The sequence below is a fragment of the Danio rerio genome, chromosome 9 (genome assembly GCF_049306965.1).
Source record: "Danio rerio strain Tuebingen ecotype United States chromosome 9, GRCz12tu, whole genome shotgun sequence".
In the NCBI taxonomy this organism is placed as follows: Eukaryota; Metazoa; Chordata; class Actinopteri; order Cypriniformes; family Danionidae; genus Danio; species Danio rerio.
This window is the reverse complement of record NC_133184.1, coordinates 31,824,711-31,847,275: the sequence shown is the minus strand read 5'-3', so window position 1 is coordinate 31,847,275 and position 22,565 is coordinate 31,824,711. Positions and strand designations below refer to the sequence as shown.

The window sequence follows — 22,565 nt, the reverse complement described above, 5'->3', positions numbered from 1 at the left end:
TAAAGGACTATTCATGAAATTTTTAGTCCATTTATATCAGTAGAACAATAAATAAGATTTTTAGCTGAAAATGTGATCCTTGGTGATTTATAATACTGGAATCATAATAAGTGGCATTTGGAAAAAAAAGGCAATTTATTTGTCTTGCTTTTTGTTTTCATACATGCATGTTTCTTTCATCACTGTCACATCCCAAAATCTTTTAAAGCAAATATCTAACAATGGTCGCTTTATCAACCTTTTCTACGAGTTAGCCTACTGCTGTGTTTATGTTTACGCTCAATTAGAGAACTATTATTAAGAAGAGCTGAAAGAAATCATTTGAAATAAATTGTTAAAAATGAAATAAACTGTTCCTCCAGATAATTTTCACTTTGTATTCCCTGGGGTTCAGTAATATTTATGTCTGTAATAAAAATATTATATGCAATAAACAATATTACATTCGTAACATTGCTGTGGAAAGACTTTATTCTTGGAGTTTTTGGAGTTTGGTGTTTTTAGAGTTATTAACCTTCCTGTCGTGTTCAGATCAAATCTGACCAATTTTCAACTTAAAATACTCTTAAATTATTGTGTTTTACATCTGATTGCATCAAGGTATTATGATATCCTTCGCACTGCATTTGAACACATAAAAGTGATGATCACCTCTTTTATTGAATTTTGAGTGTTTTAGTCAACCTTGTTACACCTGTGGTGTTCCCGGTCAAAAATGACGGACATGGGAAATGACTTGGTATCCAGACTATTCATCCAGCAGACAGAAAACATCCTAATATGCTGTACACCTCCCGACTCACTCACTCTATTTGCATTTTCACTGCAGTTATTTTATGTCTAATTGTAATAATTCATGTTAAACACTACTTTTAGATGTTGTTCACAGCTAAAGAATGTTGAATAAAATTTTGGTTTTGAAAAATTTTAAACATTTAAAATGGACTGGGCGACGCAGTGGCGCAGTAGGTAGTGCTGTCGCCTCACACCAAGAAGGTTGCTGGTTCGAGCCTCAGCTAGGTCAGTTTCTGTGTGGAGTTTGCATGCTGTCCCTGAGTTCGCGTAGGGTTTCTCCTGGTGCTCCGGTTTCCCCTACAGTCTAAAGACATGCAGTACAGGTGAATTGGGTAGGCTAAATTGTCCGTCGAGTATAAGTGTGAATGAGTGTGTGTGGATGTTTCCTAGAGATGGGTTGTGGCTGGAAGGGCATCCGCTGCATAAAAACGTGCTGGATAAGTTGGCGGTTCATTCCGCTGTGGCGACCCCAGATTAACAAAAGGACTAAGCCGAAAAGAAAATGAATTAATAAAACATACTGGTCAATTTTGCCCGGGAACACTAAAGTAAGGGACGGGAGGTAAGGGTTATTGATTTGCTGGGAGGGTTATTAATCTGCTGAAAGAAATGTGTTAATTCTAGTTATTTTTTTATTCAATTGATTAATATTATCTTTTTATTTCACATTGTTTACATTTTAACAAAGGTTATTCCATCGTTTCATGCAAAGCATGATGGAGATTATAGGAAAAAAGTCTACAATCTCTTTACTCTATAGCATAAATACTTATTCTGCTGAGTTAAAAGAAGTGTTTGATTTTGGATGTAGCCACTGAACTTTAGTTATGCTCATGAATGAAACTTTAAACAGTCAAACAAACTGTGATTGTATTATTCTGAGATTCATTTGTTAAAACTGCCACCTACTGTATTACTACCATTACATTTAGTATCCATCTAATATTTCAATGTGGAATTAAATTATTTTCTGTGAATGAGTGAGACTTGATTTATTAGCCAAATTGAGTGAATACTCAGAAGAATTATAAGGTTATGCAATATGTATTGTGTTACTTACTGTTGCTTTAATAAAGTGCGTGTGTAGGCATTATGTAAAAAAAAAACACTCACTGTATGATGAAAATGCAAATGTTATGCAGTTTTAAAAAAAGTTCAACAACAGCAACAAAACAAATCGACATTGAGTAAATTGATTCCTTCGTTTCTAAATAATTCAATCATTTACAATAAATCATTCGGTAAGACAGGGACTTGTCGCCACTTACTGGATCTACTGTCATTTATTCATAAAAGGCCTAAACAATATCAAACAGCATAGCAGTCTATATTTATATGGCTAAAATAACTGCCATTAAATCCTTGTGTATAAAAGCTCAAAGGTATGAAATACACCGTAATTTATATTTATATTTAAATGACATTTTAGCAAAGACAGGTTTAACGTGTAAAAACCCTTTCCAAGAATCCCCAGGTTGTAAATCATTAGCCAAATCTGTATCTCATGTGGTAATGTCATACCTGACCTCTAATAGCTCAGATTTATACTGTGGAGACACAGACTGACAAGCACAAAAATCCAATTTAGGACCTTGGAAATTTGATGACTAATCTAAATCCATTCTTTATACACCTTTTGGCTCACTGCTTTATCACTGTGCCCTAAAAGAAATCAGTCATCAGCTCTATGATTAATAAAGTTTTGTCGTTCTGCCAGGAATCCCATGATCTGATAATCTAAGCCCAGAATGAGTCTACGAGATGCAGTTGTGTCCCTCTGCCCCGAAACCTGCTGGCACACGGAACAAACAAGAAAGAAAACAGACAGAGGTGATCCCTGTTTCCCTGACATCTTAAAAACATGACTGTTAAACATGTGGCCTCTGCCAGCAGCAGACAAGCCAGTTTTGAAAACAATGTGGAAAGACTGATCCATTTCTATGAGGAGATCTGTCACACATACGATTCAGCAACTAAAAAGGTCCTTGGCCCACTCCTGTTGTTTATACACACGATGTAATTCATGAATATATCCTTTATGCTCATATTTAGATGACTGGTCCTTTGCTGTTGAAGCCTAGGGGTTTTGTGTGTCTGTTTGTAGTGTGTAGTTGGCATTTTTGTAATGAAACATCTGTGCTGGCTTTTCATTTATTTATCCTGAAGCACCTCCAAGAGTGAGGAATGGGAAAAAAAAACTTCTGGTCACTACAGACAAAAACAGCAGTAACTAAAATGCTTTTAGAGTTCATCGTTTACAACAGACCTACTGTATAACATACAAATCTGCTTTTAAATCTATACAGAATATATGTAAACTGCTGCCAAATGTGGCTGCAGATTAGCTTTGTACTATAGATTATATTTGACTACAGGTGTTTCTTTTATCAGCTGATTTGCAACTGGATAAAAAAAAAAAAAATGTTAGTTTACTAACACTCAGTGAACACTTCTATTGCTAATTAAGTAAGTAAGGAACAAAAATAACCCATAAAGGTCTCACTTTGTGATCAGTGTAATAAAAAAATAGCACTTTTTGTGCATTCAAATAATGAAAGTGACTTTTTAAAGCAAAAACAGTTGTCAAATAAATGCTGTTTTTTTTTTTACTTAAATCAATGACAATAGATATATTTTATGAAGGATTGTGAGACACTGAAAACTGGACCCTGGAAAATTCAGCTTTGCCATCACATAATAATAACTTTAAAATTACATACAGTATGTTTTAAAATAAATAATCATGGAATAAATTACTTTTCAAGAGGTATTAAAAGAGAAAGCAGTTTTTTTTTTTCAAAATTATGCCATATAGAGAAGACCAATTCATTTAATCTTTCTTAGATTAACTGTTGTTTGTGTGTCAAGAATGTTTTGATAAATTAAATAACTCTTTTCCACTATAGAACAACCTTTGATCAGCTGAAAGGTTCCATAAATGATAAAAGTTGTTCATGGAACTATCGATGCCAATAAAAAACATTAGAAGTGTATATTCGTTTTTAGAAGTGTATTTTTATCAAAGCAAAGTCAGTTCTGAGACTTTTTAAAAACATAAAAGCTAATCTTTTTGTTCCCAAATATTTGAATGGTAGTGAAGACCAGTAATTGTATTAGTGTTGGAATTAGGAGGTTTTCAACAGACAATTCTTAAGTTTTAGATGTGTGTAAACAAACTACTAACTTGAACTTACACCCTGGTTTCAACATTTTCTTCTTTCCCCATAATGACCGCAAAGGCCTCAGGAGTAGACTCTGTCAAATCCAGCAGTTTATAATCAGTTATTTTTTCACAGTGAATTGTCAACAGTACATTTAAAATAATGATTTACTTTTTATCTGGTGCATCCTTTTTTTTTTTTACTACAGGACTAATTGGAGACAGAAGACAGTGCTGAGTCAGAATAGCATCTTCAAAGGCCTCCTAGACAAGTGACCGTAAGTACAAACAAATATACAAAATCATTTTCTGGTAATCAGCTGGAAACAATTATTGTTATTTTGTGAATAGTTAGAAGTCTGGAACACTGAAATAAAGATGCGGGAAATAAATAACTAGCTTTGTACATTTTGAACATATTCATTTTATTAATGAATGTATTTCACATTGCCTTCAAACACTTCATGTTTTTCTCGTCTAGCTGTGGGTAAGTGGATTTGAGAAATGGGTAACATATGGCATTACATTACATTTGCAAAAGCCACACACACAAATGGCTTGGAAATGATTACAAAAGAGGCAACACAACAATATGCATGCATGTTTCTTCTCGAAAACCACTTAGTCAATCTTCATAATTATTCTCAGCAACAGTAAATATCCAGTAATTCAGTGTTGGGTTAACACGAGTTGCATAATAATATTACTTTTCTAAGTAACAAGTAAAGTAACGGATTACTTTTAAACAATAAGCAATAATATTTGAGTTCCTTTTTTAATGTAATACGAGTTACTTTTTAGTTTAATTAATTAGCTTTTAAAAAATAAATTACTGAATTAAAATAAAAAAGTCAAAACTAATCATTTAATTATTTTAAACGCATCGTAGAAAAGGAAAATGGGAAAATAGACTCAGTGGAAAACTGATTTTACATAAGACATATCGTACAAAAGTACCAAACACATTGCTTACAACTTTTAAAAATCTGTACATAAGGCAAGTATTCACCTTACTCTTTACATTCGAGCGGGCACAGCCATTTGAATCTTTTTGGCTTGAGATTCCGATCTCATTCACTTCCATTCATTTTAGACATTAAAAACAGCTCGTTAAGTTGCTTGACGTTACAAACTGATATTTTGTTATTTTATTATTCTACTTGTCTGTATAGTCATGCAAAGAATTGTTTGTAGAGCAAGTAGTTTGACTGTTTTCAGTGGTTTATTATCCTTAGTCATTTCTCTCGTAGACAACTGAATCGAAAGTTCTAAAACAATCGCGAAAACGAGCAGAACTTCCTTCTAAGAAAGAAAGAAAGAAAGAAAGAAAGGAAGGAGGGAAGGAAGGAAGGAAGGAAGGAAGGAAGAAGGAAAGAAAGAAAGAAAGAAAAACAAACAAACAAACAAACAAAATAATAAAAATATAAAATATGTTGGGAAAAAAAACTATATAATATAGAAACCAAGCAGGTAATACATTTGTTAACATTAATAAAAATGTCAATAAAAGTTGTAAGAGCACACTGTAAAAAAATCAAGGTTGCCTTAATTTTTTTTGGATGAATCAAATTAATCTTTTTCCAGAGATGGGTTGCGGCTGGAAGGGCATCCGCTGTGTAAAATCTTGCTGGATAAGTTGGCGGTTCATTCCGCTGTGGCGACTCTGGATTAATAAAGCGACTAAGCCGACAAGAAAATGAATGAATGAATGAATCAAATTAATCTTATGATTCCATTCAACTTATATTATGTTCAACTGACTTAAAATAGCTTCCTTAACTTATAAAATTAAGTTAGAACATGATTAACTTAGTTTGATAAGACGTCACCTTGGAATTATAAGGATCTTTTTGCATTCTAAATGATTTTGAGATATTGAGGTTTAAAGTTTTTGCATCCCATAGCAAACAGTATGTGTGTGACATTTGTTTTTAAATAAAAAGATTTAAAATGTAAACAACTTATAAAAACATCTTATAATGTAAATAAGTTGTCATTTAATAAGAATATATCAATAACTCAATTTTGACAAAAATGTCAGAGAGAACCTTATAATTCTAAGGTGACGAAGTTACAATGAACATATGCTGTCAGGACTAATTGACCATAAAACTTTTTTATGGAATTTAGATGAAATTCGAAGTGTAAAATTAAACAAATGAGAAAACATGCAATAGTGTTAATGAATGGATATTTTGTACAGTGTCCTCTGTTTAACTTCCTGAAATTCCTTCACTCTTGTCAATGCACAGAAATCTTCCTTGGCAGACTTTTTATATGGTTTTACATTTATAAAATGAATTGCAACCATATGCATTCATGTTAAACATCTTGACTTAATCCTTAAATTCTTTATTTCAATTTATGAACAAAAAATTATATCTGGGAATCGCACATGTGCATCTTTTGGCTATTTTCTGTAAATTAGAAGTTTAGCAGTGTTAGCAGTATTATTAGCAGTGTTCTGTGATTCATGTTTATATTTTTCTCCCATTTATTTATGCTTTTGAATTGGATTATGGGATCTTTATCTTTCTTCCAACAACTTTAACATTGAAAAGTAAAAAAAAGTGACTTTTATTAACATTTTAATAATTTAAAGTGATATATTGTCTGGTGACAATTGTGTATAAATTGCTAGTTTCTTTTTTCTTATTTTACAAAGTCTAAATATTTTCTTTTTACATTATATTGTTTCAAATGACTAAAATGGCAAAAAAGTCACTTTGTTAATGTGAAGATTTGAATTTTCATCATCAGAAGTTTTTACTTTTATTTTTAGTAGAGTAGCTAGTTTACAAAAACATTGATACACTAAACTGAGGCAGAGAAATAAATGCAGCTTAAGAGAAAAAAAAACAGAAGGTGCTGAAATGATTGAGAGAGAGAGAGAGAGAGAGAGAGAGCGAGAGAGAGTAAGAGAGAGGGAGAGGGATGCAGACAGAGACAGACGGAGCGATACGCATAGATAAGCTAAAGGTTTAACAACAACAGTGTGACATCATAGGGACCCTCCCTCTAGTTAATAATCCAGCATAGTTGGTGCAGTCACACAATCACAGACACCCATTTCCAAACACAAAATCATTCTCTCTCACAAAGCGTTCACTGACACCTGATCTGAGGTCACTTTAAAGGACAAGGAGAAAACCGATGATTTCAGACAGAACAACTGTAGGAGCTCAGAGAGAAGAGCTTTGAGTGGACTATATGAACTCTGTATTGTTTTCTTCCAGAAAAGGGGACAACATGCAACTTTTCCTCCTCCTCCTCTTCCTCAGCAAGATCTTTCTGCTCAGAGTAACCTCCGCAACCACAATTAAAGGTACCAAAATGAAGCATTAATGGCATGATTGACAAGTTCATCATAAATATTCAATCCTATCAATAGTTATGAATAATTTGGGTAGCATTTTATTTGAAAGTATTTGCACCTGCATGTATTTATGGTGCACTGACCTTAGAGAGCAGTAACTACATTGGCATTTTCTATTAAAACAATGATGTTTGGACAAAATAAAATAAGAAATAAAAAAAGAAAAATAATAATAATATATATAGTATATATTAGTTAAATGCTAATTTCTTAACTTAGTCTGAAGTTAAAACATGTATACTGTGTTGTGCAAAAATGAATACATATGTCTGAAAACACACATTTTTCAAATTTTATTTTTTATTGATTTTTATTTTATGTATTTTATGGACAATAAAATGACAACATTTGTATTTCAAATTGTGAGTAAATCAGTGTCTTACAGAATAAAACACAAATTACATTTTACTCATACTCTTAACTACAAATTGTGAATACAAATATGTCAATGACAAGATGAAAAGTAGAGCACATCAATTCTACAATTATATTTATACAAATGTATACAATAATGCAGTATTACTGAAGTCTGAAGTCATACTGTTCTGCTGTGGATGCTTGGTGCTGGATGAAGAATGCAAGCTCAGCTGTTGTCAATATATCTGAATGCTTTCTGCTTACAAATGAAATCGTGCAATAGTTTGATGCTGCTGTAAATATTTCGAAGAATACATTGAAAGTATAAATGATCATGACTCATGATGTTTATGAATCAACAATGAGAATTTTGAAAGTCTTTTTGCTGGGCTTTAGAATGACATTTTTATGGATGCCAGAAATGGATTTTGTTGAAATTTCAAACAAAGAGTATGTGTTTGTTGATGTATTTATTGGCAGCGAATACAAGGCCACATCAGGTCTGTTTTTGTGTGTGTGTTTATCTGTTTTCTGTTAAAACTTGAATCTGTGCAGTGGGATTGTTTAAATAAATGAGTGCATAAAAGCTGAGTGCATAAGCGGTGGTTAGATGTGGATTTATTTGGTTTACTTTTAGTTTCCTTTTGTGTGCAATATCAAAAATGAGTTCACATCGGGTCTGTTCTCGTTGTGCCTGTGCCTGAATTTGTTTTGGCCTGATCAGTCTACTTTTTCCCGTGTCACGTGTAGGGTTCATGTAAGACAGACCCTTGACTATTGCAAGCTGTGCACAGTCACATGAAGCACACTCTGTAAAATTATATTTCCCAAGTTTACTGCAAACGTTTCTTTGTTGTTGACTGAAATTTCAGAGCAATTTCTGACTGAATATTGTGTGTACTCCTCAGGCCCGGATTGGCTAATCGGGAGGACCGGGAGAATTCCCGGTTGGCCGGTCCGTTTTTTGGCCGCGAGGGCCGGTGTCCCTAGCTCCAGAATCTGTTGCTCTCAGCAATCACACTTTTTAAATTTATTTATTTACTTGACCACAGCCTTTTTATTCATTATTATACCGCAACTCTTCTCTTTTGTTCTATTTTAATGATGATAAAACTCAGTTGTGTCATCATTGATACATCAGATGTTGTGGTCGAGCGGATAGCACGTTAGGTGATGATACCGAGGACCCGGGTTCGATCCTCGTTAGAGCAATTTAGTGTTTTCATTTTTATTGATAAGACATATAATACTGTTAGTATTGTTGAACATTTGAAGTTCTAAAGCAGCTGTTTTCTCAAAAAAAAAAAAAAAAAAAAAAGACGTGATAGTGTCATCAGAAACTGATTTGGAAATATTTATTTATTTACTTATTTTAATATGGTCAGTCGTGAACTGAGGTGGGCCGGTCTGAGGCTTGAAACTCCAGAGCTGAAAAGGTGTCCCACTCCGGCCCTGGTACTCCTTATTGATTTTAGCACATACTGTAAAAATAGTTTACTCAAAAATAGTTTAGTATTATCATTAAATCATTATTCATGTTATTTTAAAATTATTATTTACTTACCTTCATATCTATCCAAACCCCTGAGACCTTTGTTAATGTTCAGAGCACAATTTATGATGTTTTAGCTGAAATGCAAGAGCTCTCTGAGCCTTCATTCACAGCAATGATCCCAAATCATTCAAATCCACTTTGGATGGAAACAAAAACATCGTGTTATGTGAATTTAGTAGTTCAATTATAATCCTAAAAGCTCCAAAACACTTGTGTCAAAAAGATGTAACTCACATTTAAAGTGTTTTTAGCTCCATATAATAATATAATGAAGTCACATGGAATGTTTTGACAATATTTTTGGTTTCTTTTTGCTTGTTGTCTATGCAGGGTCAGAGAGCTCTCAGATTTCATCTAAAATATCTTCATTTGTTTTTTCAAAGATGAATGAATGTAACAGGGGATTGGAATAACATAAGTCTGAGTAATCAATGACAGAATATTCAATTTTGAGTGAACTAACCCTTTGACTTCCCCTTTGGTAAGCACTGACGTCTTCATCTTTTATTGTGGTTAGTGTAACTCACTTCAAGCTTTACTAATTTCCTTGCAGACCTTCAGGTCAGTTAACGTCTTTAAATCGCTAGTTGGAAAATCCTGTTTGCCAATTTGTGATTTTCATGTGTTTAAAGATGAATATGATTTTAAAGTTGATGTTATTTTCTTAATGAACAACTCTGTCTCGCTGTAATCAAATTTTTTCGCAGAGTGCACATGATTTATCAGTGTGTGTTATGTAAAAATGATCTGAATGTTAAAATGTTATAACTTTCTTTGCCTCTAAAAGGATTTGGCTAACTACAATTTGGCCATGTGGACTTTTGTTTTTGAATTGTCACACGGTATCTTGCCAACAATTTAATGCAAGCTTGTTGAAAAAATTGGACCAAAATCAACAAAGATGCCAAATAACTTCAGGATAAGGGGTAAAGAAATGCCCCTGGTCAATTAAACAAAATCTTCAAGAGCTATTGAAATGTGAACATTTATGAAAATTGTCATATGAAGGTTTAAAAAATCCCCTTAAGAAATCAGTTCCAGGGGGCAAATGTTGCCTTTAATAGAAAAGTTAATCTCTAGCCATGGTGCTGGATGTCCTTTATTAAAAAACCATACACATTTAGATTTGGCTCCATTCTTGTTTGGGACATTCATTTTCATGATCCACCCATTGAAATTTTTAATTTAATTTAATTTAATTTAATTTAATTTAATTTAATTTAATTTAATTAATTTAATTTAATTTAATTTAATTTTATTTTATTTTATTTTATTTTATTTTATTTTATTTTATTTTATTTTATTTTACAAAATGACAGTGACAAATGACAGTCATGGGTATAAAGTAAAAGTAATTTGTTTAGGTTTTTAATGGTCAAGAAATGTTTCCAAAAGAGTAATGACTGCTGAAATTTCGTTTTGCCATATTAATACATTTCATTTTAAAATGCACATGAAAATGTTATTTTAAGTAGCAATTTAATAATTATTGATTTTTTCCAGCTTTTGCTGCCCATATGAAACATGTCTGAAACAATTATAGTCAGTTGTTTGTATAGTAGTGTAGCTCATTTTGGTTTTGAAAGAATGTTATGAGAAATATTTAATCTCACACTGAAATCCTACACTCTTGTTTGCAAACTCTCAGCAATTTTTACTGAAACTCTAAAAGAGAAATGTGTGAGAACCACGAAAAGCGTCCATTTGTTTTCCATTTAATCTCTCAGCTGTCTGAAAGAAATCAACATTTTTAACAAGGTTTAAATTTCTTTTGGTGACACGTGAAGAAAGTGTTTTCTCACATTACACTCAAACACATTTTCTGACATATCTCTGCAATACAGCCATTTATCTGCTGATTCCTCTGGGAGTGATAGCAAGCTCTGATGTAAAAAAGAGGGGGGCTGTTTTTGTAATCCGGTTCTTTGTCCTCAGTGCCAGGGGTTTCCCTCAGCACTTACCACTTTCTCTGGCATAGCACTTGGTTTCATCATTTATTCTGCAGAAACGGCATGCTCACATTTATGAGAAGCAAACCACAGGAGTCTTACACTGGTATTCTTCTTTTGTGTGTTTTCATGTTGTCATAGTTCACAAAACAAGGTAATTATAATGGCAGAACGTGATGTTTGTGTGGGAGGAATGAGAGCTTGAGCAAAACACTTTCGGTTACACTGTAAAAGCATTTCAGAAAGAGGAAAATATGACACCAGACTGATTGTTATTCCGAATCTCTTGGCTAAAATGTTGTAGATACAGTCACATGATTTCTTGTATTCGTAGCTGAAGTCATTGTGTAAATCTAAGGGACCTAAGTAAATCTGACATTAGTTTTCCTGTGTATTTGCATCTCAGTGCCAACACAAAACATGAGGGTCCGGATCAGCGCTGTTGGAGACACCGTCGTCTTCAAGTTCATCAGGCCTCATGTGGACTCCAGACTGGGAGGGTATATCCTGGGCTATGGCAGCAGCATGTTCTCCAAACAATTCATCCAGCTGCCGGAGGATGGACAACCTTATGAGACTGAGATAGGTAATGTCGTTCTTCTACTCTTTAAATAACTTTAGTGCTTTTTAAAACTGATTCTCCTCCTTTCTCTAGATGCTGAACCCAAATATCTGCTCGCGATACAATCAAATAAACCAGAAGAACCTAAGAAACAGTGTGCAGGTAAGCAGCTTTGTGAAAGAAAACATCTGTCCATACAGTGGACCCTAAGTAGTTGTGCACAAAACCACACTTTATTTTTTTGATAAAACAGTTAAACAATTAATACAAAGTTATTTTGTCTGTCTTTGCTTTTCCAATGAAAATAGTTCCAAACAAGTCAAAGTCAGTCTTTCACCAAGGATACGGTATGGCGTTTTGTCCCTGAGTCAATCAGTGCTTTGAATGAACCAGCAGGGTAAAAGTTAAAATAAAGTTCTCAATTAGATATTAGAATTAGTTGAGTAAGCTTGTCAATTAAACAATTTAACACTACAAGTCAAGTACACTTCAAATATTTAATTAGTATAATTAGAGGCCTGTTAATACAAGTGAACAAGTTAAATGTTTTGACAGTTTAGTTTGTACGAATTCACATGAGCTCAGATGTTTTCAAATATACAATTTTTCAAAAAGGAAGCGTGGCTCCAAACCCACCACTAAACCTAACCATTACTGGGGGATGAGCGAATCATACCAAAATGTACAAATGAGATCTTACAGATCCATACAAATTAGCTACTAAATCAAAACATTACGAACTGGCATGAGAACTACACTAATTTTTTTCTTCTGCTTGTTCAAACAACTTTTTTAAAATGAGTGGAATCAGCATGATTCTTGAGCATTTTTTTGGGACAACCTAATTGTTTTACAGTATGTTCAATCTACTTCAATTTGTAATAACTCATAGGTTAACCTTAATTTCTTCATGTTGTCCCAACATTTTTTACAATGAACATTAACATGAACCAAATTGGTTTACGTGAACTAATTTAAAGTAATAATTAAATAATAATTAGTAAATATAATTAACTACACAATGTAGTGATTAATTAATCTAATTATTCACATACTGTATGAAACACATATTAAATTTGCCTGGGAAATTACCTCCAAAAATTATTTGTAGCAGCATGGGCTTCCTAGCCATTTGGAAGAAAGAGGCTAAGAACCAGCTAACTTTTGAGATGTTTTAATGAAAATAAAACATAAACAAAAAGATAAGCGGCAGTCCCTAATGGATGACACACATATGGTGCACTCTAAATTTAATATATATTGCCCTTGGAAGGGCACTTTGAAGTAAAAACAATAATGGCCGCCATACTGAAGTGTTGTTTCAAACCAAAGTGCTCAAAACCGGACACTTCAAAGGGTCCCTCTCAATGAATGATATTGAAGGGTACAACTGATGGACAATTTGGCCCCCATGACCCTTTCCAAAGAGAACAGTTTGATGCCACAAAGTGCCTTCCATTTGGAAAGGCTGATCACAACTGTATGCCCTAATACCTTTGAAGCTGTCACTTCAGAAGGTAAACCAAACTCCTCACATTACTTGTGAGGAGTAATGTACAATACATTGTATTAAAGTTTTATTAAAATGTTGCCCTGGACACATAATTCGAATGAGCCTGGGGTTGTTACAAAAAAGTAGCTTTAAAAAGACATATCTGCCATTCTTTCATTGCCATGTGACTAACTAGCATCAGTTGTTTTATCTCACATTGCCATATGGAAAAGTTAAATGTCCTTCAGATGCACAATTCAACAACTCAGGAGCAGAACAGTTTATCATCTGATACATTTTTGCATATATTGTTATGAATTTTATTGTTTTTTCATTAAATACTAGCATATTTCTGCAATTATCAATGATCGAGCATCTACATCTAGAATCATTTGTTTGCAGACTCCACTTGGTTTATTTTTTTTATTATGCAAGTACATTAGTGTCTTAAGTGTTCATATTTCTCAAGTCCATTAGCATGTTATGAATTAAATCAGATTTATTCTTTTGTGACCTCCAGGGAAAGTGGACCTAGAGGTGCCCTTAAATGTGGTGATCGGTTCAGTAACAGAGTCGTCTGTGCTGCTGTCCTGGGGGACACTGTTGACCAGCCCCTTCACAGACTCCATTGTGGATGACTGTTTTGATGAGGGGTATGTGTGTATATCCATGCACCTAGTGGGAGTTATCTGGATTTAATCAGTTTGTTGTTGACCTTCTCTCAAGGTGTGCAATTATTTCACTGACAAAAGAAACAGAGCTGGTACAGAGACATGCATAAAACTCCGATCACACACATTAATAGGGCAAAACAACAGGCTTTAATAAACCAAACAGTACCAAAGCAGTAAAAAAAATAAATAAAAAGGGAAACCATAAAAACACAGTAATAAAATTAACAGATGTTTGGGTGAAAAAAGAGTTTGGGTGTGTATGTATGTTCAGACTAGTATGCACATATTTGTTTTGCATCTGTTGTTTTTATAATTAACTAATGATATCGTCTATATGTTTTAGTGTTTACTTTGCTCTTAGATACATATTTAAGTTGTTACTGTGTTTGTGGGGACATATGGTCTGCAAAATGTATTCAAAAGCTGACCAACACACACTCTCCTTGGACAAGTTAGTGGAAAGCTTGACCTCAGCCCTCTATAAAACAACCAATTTGATCCTTCTATTCCATAAAAATCTTATAAATACCAGAAAGAGAAGGAGATACTGATATAAAAATATAATAAAGAGTAAGAAGGGCCATCTTTAAAGTTAAATAACATCTGGGTTTAGCCCATTAGTCTCTTGTACTGCTAGGTTATTGAAGCCAAAGGTCTATTTTTTATTATCTGATTGTTAATGCTGCCATTTTAAATCAAGTTATTGCTATTACAGTGTGTGTGTGTGCGTTTTTTTTTTTTTTTTTGGTCTGCTCGCAGACATTTCACAGTGCGCTACAGAGAACAAGAGCCCAGCAATACCTGGAACTATCAAACCTGTCCATCCTCCAGCACAGTCATCGACAACCTCAAACCAGATGTGTTGTATGAATTTGGGGTTCGAGCAGAAACTGACAGCAAATGTGGAGCCTGGAGTCCACCTGTCATCCATAACACAGATGGTGTGTCTCACATTTTGTGCAAAGCAGTTGTTTTACCACAGTAGAATGAATTCATACTGGTATACTTGAGGGAAGGAATAATTATAACTGAGGTTTCTTTTATACCTCAATTGTTTCTCCTAGACATCAATGCTCAGACAGCAGATTCTGAGCTGAGCTTTTTATATTAGCTTTATGGTTAAATAATCTTATTTTGTTGCAGATTATCTCATTCATTTGTATTTCTTTATTTTCCTGTTCACAGATCAAATAATAAGGCCATTTAAAGAACTGAACCAGGCAAAGCCTAAAGTAAGTACTGTAACTGCTGTAAGGACCAAACCTTTTTTTCCTGCTCTGCTTTATTTTTCTGTAACCTTGGGTGTTTCTTTCTAAACAGAAGCCAATCTTGGCAGACCAAAAGCCATTCTTGCCTCCAGTGCCACGTAAAAAACACCTATTTTTTCCTTAACACAGTCACAGATATTAGTAATTGATTTCAAATGTGTAACAACTTTTCCTGTCACATTTTAGTCTTAAACAACATTACCAGAGCAGCCCCTCTTCTTGAACTCCCAAAGCCATGGAAAAATTCTGGTAAATGACACTCACACCTTGGAGGCTAAGCATAATGTTGCATTAGCAAGATGGAAAATAAGCATTATACACACAGTATATACTGCATACTGTCTACCATTTGTTTTTAAATGAATGTCAAAACAGCATTTGAAAATCTGTTTGCTACTTCAGTGCTTCCCTTAGGTTTTAAAATATACTTGCGGTGGTAGCCGGGATGAAACACACCATACACACATCACATGAATAATTAACGTTATGCGACAAACAAAACAGTTCAATTTTTAACAATTATTTATTTTGTTATGACACTGTTATACTGTTTCTTTTCAATGGGTTAAAGTAAAGAAAAAAGTTGTTGAAATAAAAAAGAATTCCACTATTTCTCTTACTGTATTTTTATGCTATTCAGGAGCCATGTGCACCCACTGACAGGTAAAATCTGTATTTCCCCCTTTCAAGTTCAAAACAAACTTAAATGTGAAAACATTTTTTATATTAAACAGCCTATGTAATGTAGTCTAATGACATCATTAAATTGACAAAATATACAGCAAATGAGAAATAAATGATAGAAAAATGAATTGCATTGTGATAATTACAAGATTAAAACGTGTAGATTATTTAAAATAGTTAAATGCGTTGATTAACTAATGCTATACATATAGGCTATTTTGTGGTCAGTTTAGACCAGTCATTTTGTCCTCTCCAAGTATATAGGTTTGAATGAATTATTGAATGTTTCTCTCACTCCCGCGAGTCAGCTGCAAAGCCAAGCGAAAGTAGGCTTAAGTAAAAAGGTAATGCAAAAAAGCATACAATTAACGAACAACAGTTTTAGAAAACAAAAGCTGAATGCCCGATATTTTAGAAGATTTAGAATTTAAGGCACTGTGGGTCTGCAGAGCACACGAGACTGTGTGTGGGATTGTTGACAGGTCTCGCGCAAACAGAACGAAACGGGTAAACGAGAAAAGATTTTTCCACTACTTAATCGATCACGGATGTTTGGTTATATTAGACGGATACAAAATAGTGTAAAAGGATGATAATAAGAAAATGTGTTACTACATATAATTGGACAGCCGTTAATATACATGGGTGGCCCGCCCAAGTAAAGTCCATGTGTGGGAAGCACTATGCACATGTACAAAAAATAGCACAAGTATGCTACAGTTACAAGGTACATTGCACATACTCATACCCATGTCTCCTTGTTCTGCAAAGTCTCTTTCTTTACTGTGAGAAGTATTTCTAGAACTTGTACGTGAGCTAGCAACATTTCTACATCTTTAAAGATCCATAAAAATTTGTGTTTTTACGACTACAAAATGTGTTTCCTTCGTAACATGAGAACTTGAATCAACATTATATCTAAAAAGACAAATGTCTTTTCTTATTAGGTTTCCAGCTTTAAATGTTTAGACATCTTTAAACAATAAACAAATCAAGCACATCTGCTTTTGCTCATATTAATTATCTGCTGTAAACTAAACTAAACAATCCCTCTGTTTTATGTCTGCAACCTGTATTATGTTTTTAATTGGACTGCAACTGCACATTTAGTGAATGTGCTGTCACAGAGGTTTTTGAGGGAAATTCCAACTTAAAAAGTTCTTCTTGTGTGAAAACATTAAAAAAGCACACATAAAAATTTCAATTTGACTTGACTTGAGATCAATCTTAAAATATCCATAAATGAAGATGAGTTCCTTTTGTTCTATTCTTTCTATCGTGCCATTTCCTTTTATTGTCTAACATAAAATTGTGCCTTTTCCCCTAGTTTCCACGCCAGAGACCACAAGCACAGTTCAATCTCAAAGCCCCACCAATGACCCTACCACATCCCAACCAGATCTTTTCACAGAGCAACATACTAGCACAACACCACAACAACCAGCAACAACTCAACAACAGTCTTCCACAACCCAGCAACAAACCAGCACAACTCAACCTACAACCCAAGAATATATCAAAACACAGATTTCAACTAAAGACCCACCATATACAGCCAAACAACAGTTTAGTGAAACAACATCTCCTGTTTCGACAACTTCTCCTATTCCAACTACAACCAAACCACAACAAACCACAACTAAGGAACCAGACACCACAACTCAGGAGAACCTCTATACAAGAAAAACCCAGCCTAGAAACAAGATGCAACGATTGAGACCATTCCGTTTCCGAGGCACGTCTAAACAACAAACCACTCACACTTACCCTCTGCCAAAAACCACTTCTTACTACCAGTCAAGCACAATCACGCTTTCAGAATATGCAAACACCAAACCACCAACAACCACGGTGAGCTGGTCCACAAACAGCCATTCTGTGACAAACACAGCTTTGACTTCCACCACTACTATCACAAACATTCAGGATGACGTAACATCACAACAGACTACTGATGTTAGCAGACAACCAGTATTTAGCACTACTGCATCCACCTATACCAAATATTCTATATTCCATATTCCCACAACTGAAGATCCTCCTCTTAACAAAAGTGAACAGGAACTGACTCGACAACCTGTAAATCTACCCATAACATTTGGGTACAAGCCCCAACCCAGTACTGCAACACAGCAGTCCAACACCCCAAAACAGCGAGCTAGCACTGCTAAATTCGTCCTAAAACAGCATATCCAGGATGAAAGCCAATCACATAACCCTGAAGAACGGTTGCCAGGTACCCAAAAACCACTATTAAACCAAACAGCTTTCATCAAATTCGATGCCATTCAAAACTCACCTGTGACGGAGAAGGTAACAGTGAGGACAAGTCAACAAAGCCAACCAACTGGTAACTTCTCCCCTAGCCATTTACTATTAAAAAAGATTAAATATAGTTAATTGAATTGTTGCAATCTGGCAAACCAAAATGTATAATTTTAGACAGATGTGTCCAGTCCTGCACCTGGAGCTCAGATTCTAATTAAAGGCAGCTGAATGAACTAATCAGGATCTTCAGGATTTCTGGGACTGTGGCTGTTTCTCAATGTGCGTTCTTCAGTGATTTTGCCTCCTTGTGTTCTCATGTAACGTCATCAGCAGCCACCAAAAAGTTCAGTTCCAAAACTCAAGACTGCAAGAACAGAGGACGCGTTAAAGTTCCTGGATGTGTTCTTGATATCGAGGATGCACCGATGCAGACTTGAGAGCAAAATTCGCTTAAGAAATCCAAGACAAAATTGGGAGGAACAGTCTCCGAGCAGAAGTCTGTTTTTGGAATTAAGAAACAGCCAATGTTTCTTTTTAAAGAAATCATACCCATAATTTGTTCAACAGAGTTTAGCTCCAACTTGCTCATCTGTCTAGAAGCATCTAGTCAAGTCAAATCACATCGTCACGTCTTTATTTCTATAGCACTTTTACAATGTAGATTGTGCCTAAGCAGGGCTGCACGGTGGTGCAGTGGGTAGCATGTTTGCCTCACAGCAAGAAGATCGCTGGTTCGTGCCTCGGCTGGGTCAGTTGGCGTTTCTGTGTGTTCTCCCCATGTTCTCCCCATGTTCGCGTAGGTTTCCTCCGGGCGCTCCGGTTTCCCCCACAAGTCCAAAGACATGTAGTATGGGTGAAATGGATAGGCTCAATTGTGTAGTGGATGTGTCTGAATGAGTGTGTGTGGATGTTTCCCAGTGATGGGTTGCAGCTGGAAGGGCATCCGCTGCGTAAAACATGTGCTGGATAAGTTGATGGTTCATACTGTTGTGGCGACCTCAGATTAATAAAAGGACTAAGCCGAAAAGAAAATGAATGAGTGAATGAGTTGTGTTGATACAGCTTATCAATGATAAAAAATAGGCTATAAGAAAGTGATAACAACATTTAGATTGTAGAATGTCGGGCTGACTGGAAAGTTGTAGTAGAATGCTGGTGTAGTTCCAGCTATATTAAAACTGATTGACGTTATCTTACATGTCTCCGTTGAAGGACAATTTACTGAAGATCAGGTCTAACAAACCCCACCAAGCAAGAGACAATAGTGGTAAGCATCTGAAACTTCATCAATTAACAGAAGTGGAAAATAAACCATGGGAGAAACCAGGCTCAGCGACTAATTATCCTCTGGTCAAATGTAAAGGGGCAGTGATGCAGTTTAGGATGTTAAAGGACTTGAGATTAATAAGCATCCATCATGTACAGTAGGAGTTGCAGATCCAAGTAGGTCAATGGATGGGTGTTCAGACTAGGCAACTGGATTAATGCTAATATTCATCCGTCACTAGGTTCAGTCTTTAAGTTGACTCAATGATGACCAAGAAAACCATCTGCTCTGAATATGGACAAGATACAAGATTATGTGAACCTCAGGATAAGAAGAAACACACAGACTGTAAGATAAACGTAGATGCCATTCAATATAGAGTATTTTTGGGAAGTTTATCCAGCTCTGATTGTCCTGATTAATGCAGCCTAAGAGTCCCTTAGAGGATTTAAATTTCAAAGTTATTTGTTTGTATTTTATGTGTATGCTAGTATGTTAATTTTCTATGCCGGTTCTAGCTGGTTCAGGTAGGTTTCATTAGGGTAGGTGCTAAGATACAGAGAAAAAAAGCTGAATTTGACACTTACCAAAAATCAAGGGAGCCAAAAGTGTCAATCAGTTGTACTCGAAATCCTTCACATTTTATGGCTCAGTGTTGGATCTACCCTTTAATATGGTGGCCATGATTGTTCTCATGTTTAAGTGCCCTTCTGAGGTAGATTTATCCTGTTTGGAATGCAGTGAAGAAACTGTCAGACAAATCAAATGTGTTGTTGAGGCAAGTTGGAGCTAAATTTTACTGCATGTTGGTATTTCAGGGGCAGGAATGGACACTACTTGTTTAAGAAGTTCTTTGATGTTTTTCATTCATCATTATTGCATTTTTCGAAATAATTGGAGCCAGAAATTCCTTTAACAGTCTTGAATAATCTAGAGTTAAAGCTATTGCTCAGGGATCTTCTGAGAGCCTTATCATTACAATATGTTCAGCATTGTTTGAGACTTATGTAAGTTTGCCTTTGTATGTCAGCTAGTTCCCAGCGAAAGGACAAACGAGTACTGTCACAGCCAACACTTACAAATGAGGTGGCCGGTAGGAATAAGGGTAATGATGTCAGATCTATTTTATTTGTCCTAACAGTGCTGTTTGTCACCTGTCCATTTTAACCACATAAACCTTCATTGGACACAGTAGTGTCGTGATTGTTTCCACCAAACTTCAACAACACTTCCAATTGTCATCCTGCTGGGCAATGCTATCACCACCTGAATAGTGCTAAAACAGCCCCCACCACTGCCGAAACTGTGTCTAAATCATCACCCACAATACCAGCTCTTGCACTACCATGCAATGTTTTCACCACAAGTGCCTGACTACTTCATCCACTCTTGGGGTGTGTTTACATTTGTTAACTTTGGCTCAATTAAAACGAATTCCAAACAAAATAAATAGCTGAAAATGGGCCTTGGTCTGATTTTTGGTGCAGTTCATGTAAAAAATTTGAACAACTTGGACCAAAGAAATCTAATTAAACCAAAACCAGCATATTTTATAACACAATTTGACCGTTAATGGGAAATGAGGATCAAAACACCTCTTTTTCCACTATAAACACATTGTCTCTAATTATTGTGATCCAGAATACCATTTCCATAGTACGGTTTCATATAGGTCCCCCTGATCTGGCTTGTTTTCCACTGCCAAATAAACCTTTACTTGATAGGCTTGGTGTATGCCAGAACGTTGCAATTGACATCATTTGCATTAATTCTCGACAAAGCAGCACGTCTTGAATTTTCCACACATTTTGAACAGCCTTTTGGGACATACAGCAGAACTTACCCTTGCTTCTTGGTGTGTGATTGTTTGTCACAAGGAGAGACAGGCTTTGTTTTGAGCATGGTTCATTGCTGCTACACTTATTATTATCGTGTCTTTATTCAGCTGTGTTTTAAAGAATGGCTCTTTCTGTGTTGTCGGTCCCCTGATTTGTGGCAGGCATTGGTAGTGGTGGTGTGGAGAGACCCCCCTCATGATTGTGAAGCACTTTGGGTGTATGACCATACACATTAAATGCGTTATATAAATACACATTACATTACATTACAAAGATTCTATGTAAACTAATATCATTGAGCAGGGAGACTAGCTCTACCCTTTTGGTACCATACTGTTGTGCTAAGAACTCTTAGGAAATGGGGCCAAAATGGTACAGTATAGTTTGCTGTTTTTGAACTTCTGACAGTGGAAGCAAAAAATAATGTGTACCATATTGTTCCGTACCCAATTATACCACATGTCTCAGCGTAAATGGGCTAAAAGGATGCTAAATATCACTACATGAATATAAAAGCTGTACTTTACACTGTTTGGTATCAAACTGTACAGCTCAGTGGAAACGGGCCATACATGTATCATTTTTCCTTTCTAGTCCAAACTAATAGAATCAAACTACAAATGTGAACACACCCTTGATGTCCAACACTGCCACTTTCATTACGCTATGCACACCATTCCCTCCATTGTCACTTCAGTATCTGTTGGCTTCTGTTTTTGGATAGCTGATGCTCTTTTGTGAGCTTCCCAGTCTCATCTGCATACAGTTGTTCAACAGATCTGTTATCATAATCTTTAATCATACTAATTTTTCTCCAATGGCTGACTGTGTTTGTGTTTATCTAGGCAGAGGTATCTTCCGCAACTCTTCTTCTGTGTCCTACCCATTGGCAAGAAATGTTACACAAAGACTGAGGCCTCTCTCCACAAACCATCTCAAGCTGCCTCCTGTGCCTCGTAACTCAACTCCCAACAAGAAAAGGGGTATAAAACTTTGCGGCCTTCACACTGACACAAACACAATTTTTCTTTTAAATGAGGCATTTAACTGTTTAACTGTCCTTTTATGCTTCCAATGACCTTTCCAGCCATCCTTACCTTTATTTATGAATTCATTTTGTCTGTTTTATTAGACTTTTTAAATGCCACAGTGGGCAAAACCATAAATTTATGTCATTAAGGCTGTTTCCCACCACATGTGCATGCGCAGCAGCATACAAGTATTTTTGTAGAGTATACACTACCTGACAAAAGTCTTGTCGTCAATCCCTGAGCAACAAATAATAACTTGACATCAAGTTGATCATTTGGAAAAGTGGCA

The 22,565-nt window shown here is 35.2% G+C and overlaps 1 protein-coding gene across 4 annotated transcripts in view; it reads left to right on the top strand.

Moving 5' to 3' along the window:
- Nucleotides 1-7,009: 7,009 nt before the first annotated feature.
- abi3bpa (ABI family, member 3 (NESH) binding protein a) overlaps nt 7,010-22,565 on the top strand; it is a 35,546-nt gene continuing 19,990 nt past the window's right edge. Inside the window, exons 1-11 of one of the 4 annotated variants that reach the window (XM_009304780.4) lie at nt 7,010-7,280; nt 11,599-11,778; nt 11,848-11,916; nt 13,767-13,899; nt 14,680-14,861; nt 15,106-15,152; nt 15,241-15,286; nt 15,375-15,437; nt 17,200-18,222; nt 20,438-20,512; nt 22,091-22,228. In XM_009304780.4, the coding sequence (XP_009303055.1) occupies nt 7,166-7,280; nt 11,599-11,778; nt 11,848-11,916; nt 13,767-13,899; nt 14,680-14,861; nt 15,106-15,152; nt 15,241-15,286; nt 15,375-15,437; nt 17,200-18,222; nt 20,438-20,512; nt 22,091-22,228 (2,071 nt within the window). In that variant the 5' untranslated portion in view covers nt 7,010-7,165. The remainder of the gene's footprint in view (nt 7,281-11,598; nt 11,779-11,847; nt 11,917-13,766; nt 13,900-14,679; nt 14,862-15,105; nt 15,153-15,240; nt 15,287-15,374; nt 15,438-17,199; nt 18,223-20,437; nt 20,513-22,090; nt 22,229-22,565) is intronic. The other 3 variants (XM_073912814.1, XM_068223647.1, XM_009304781.4) reach the window with 3 other exon arrangements.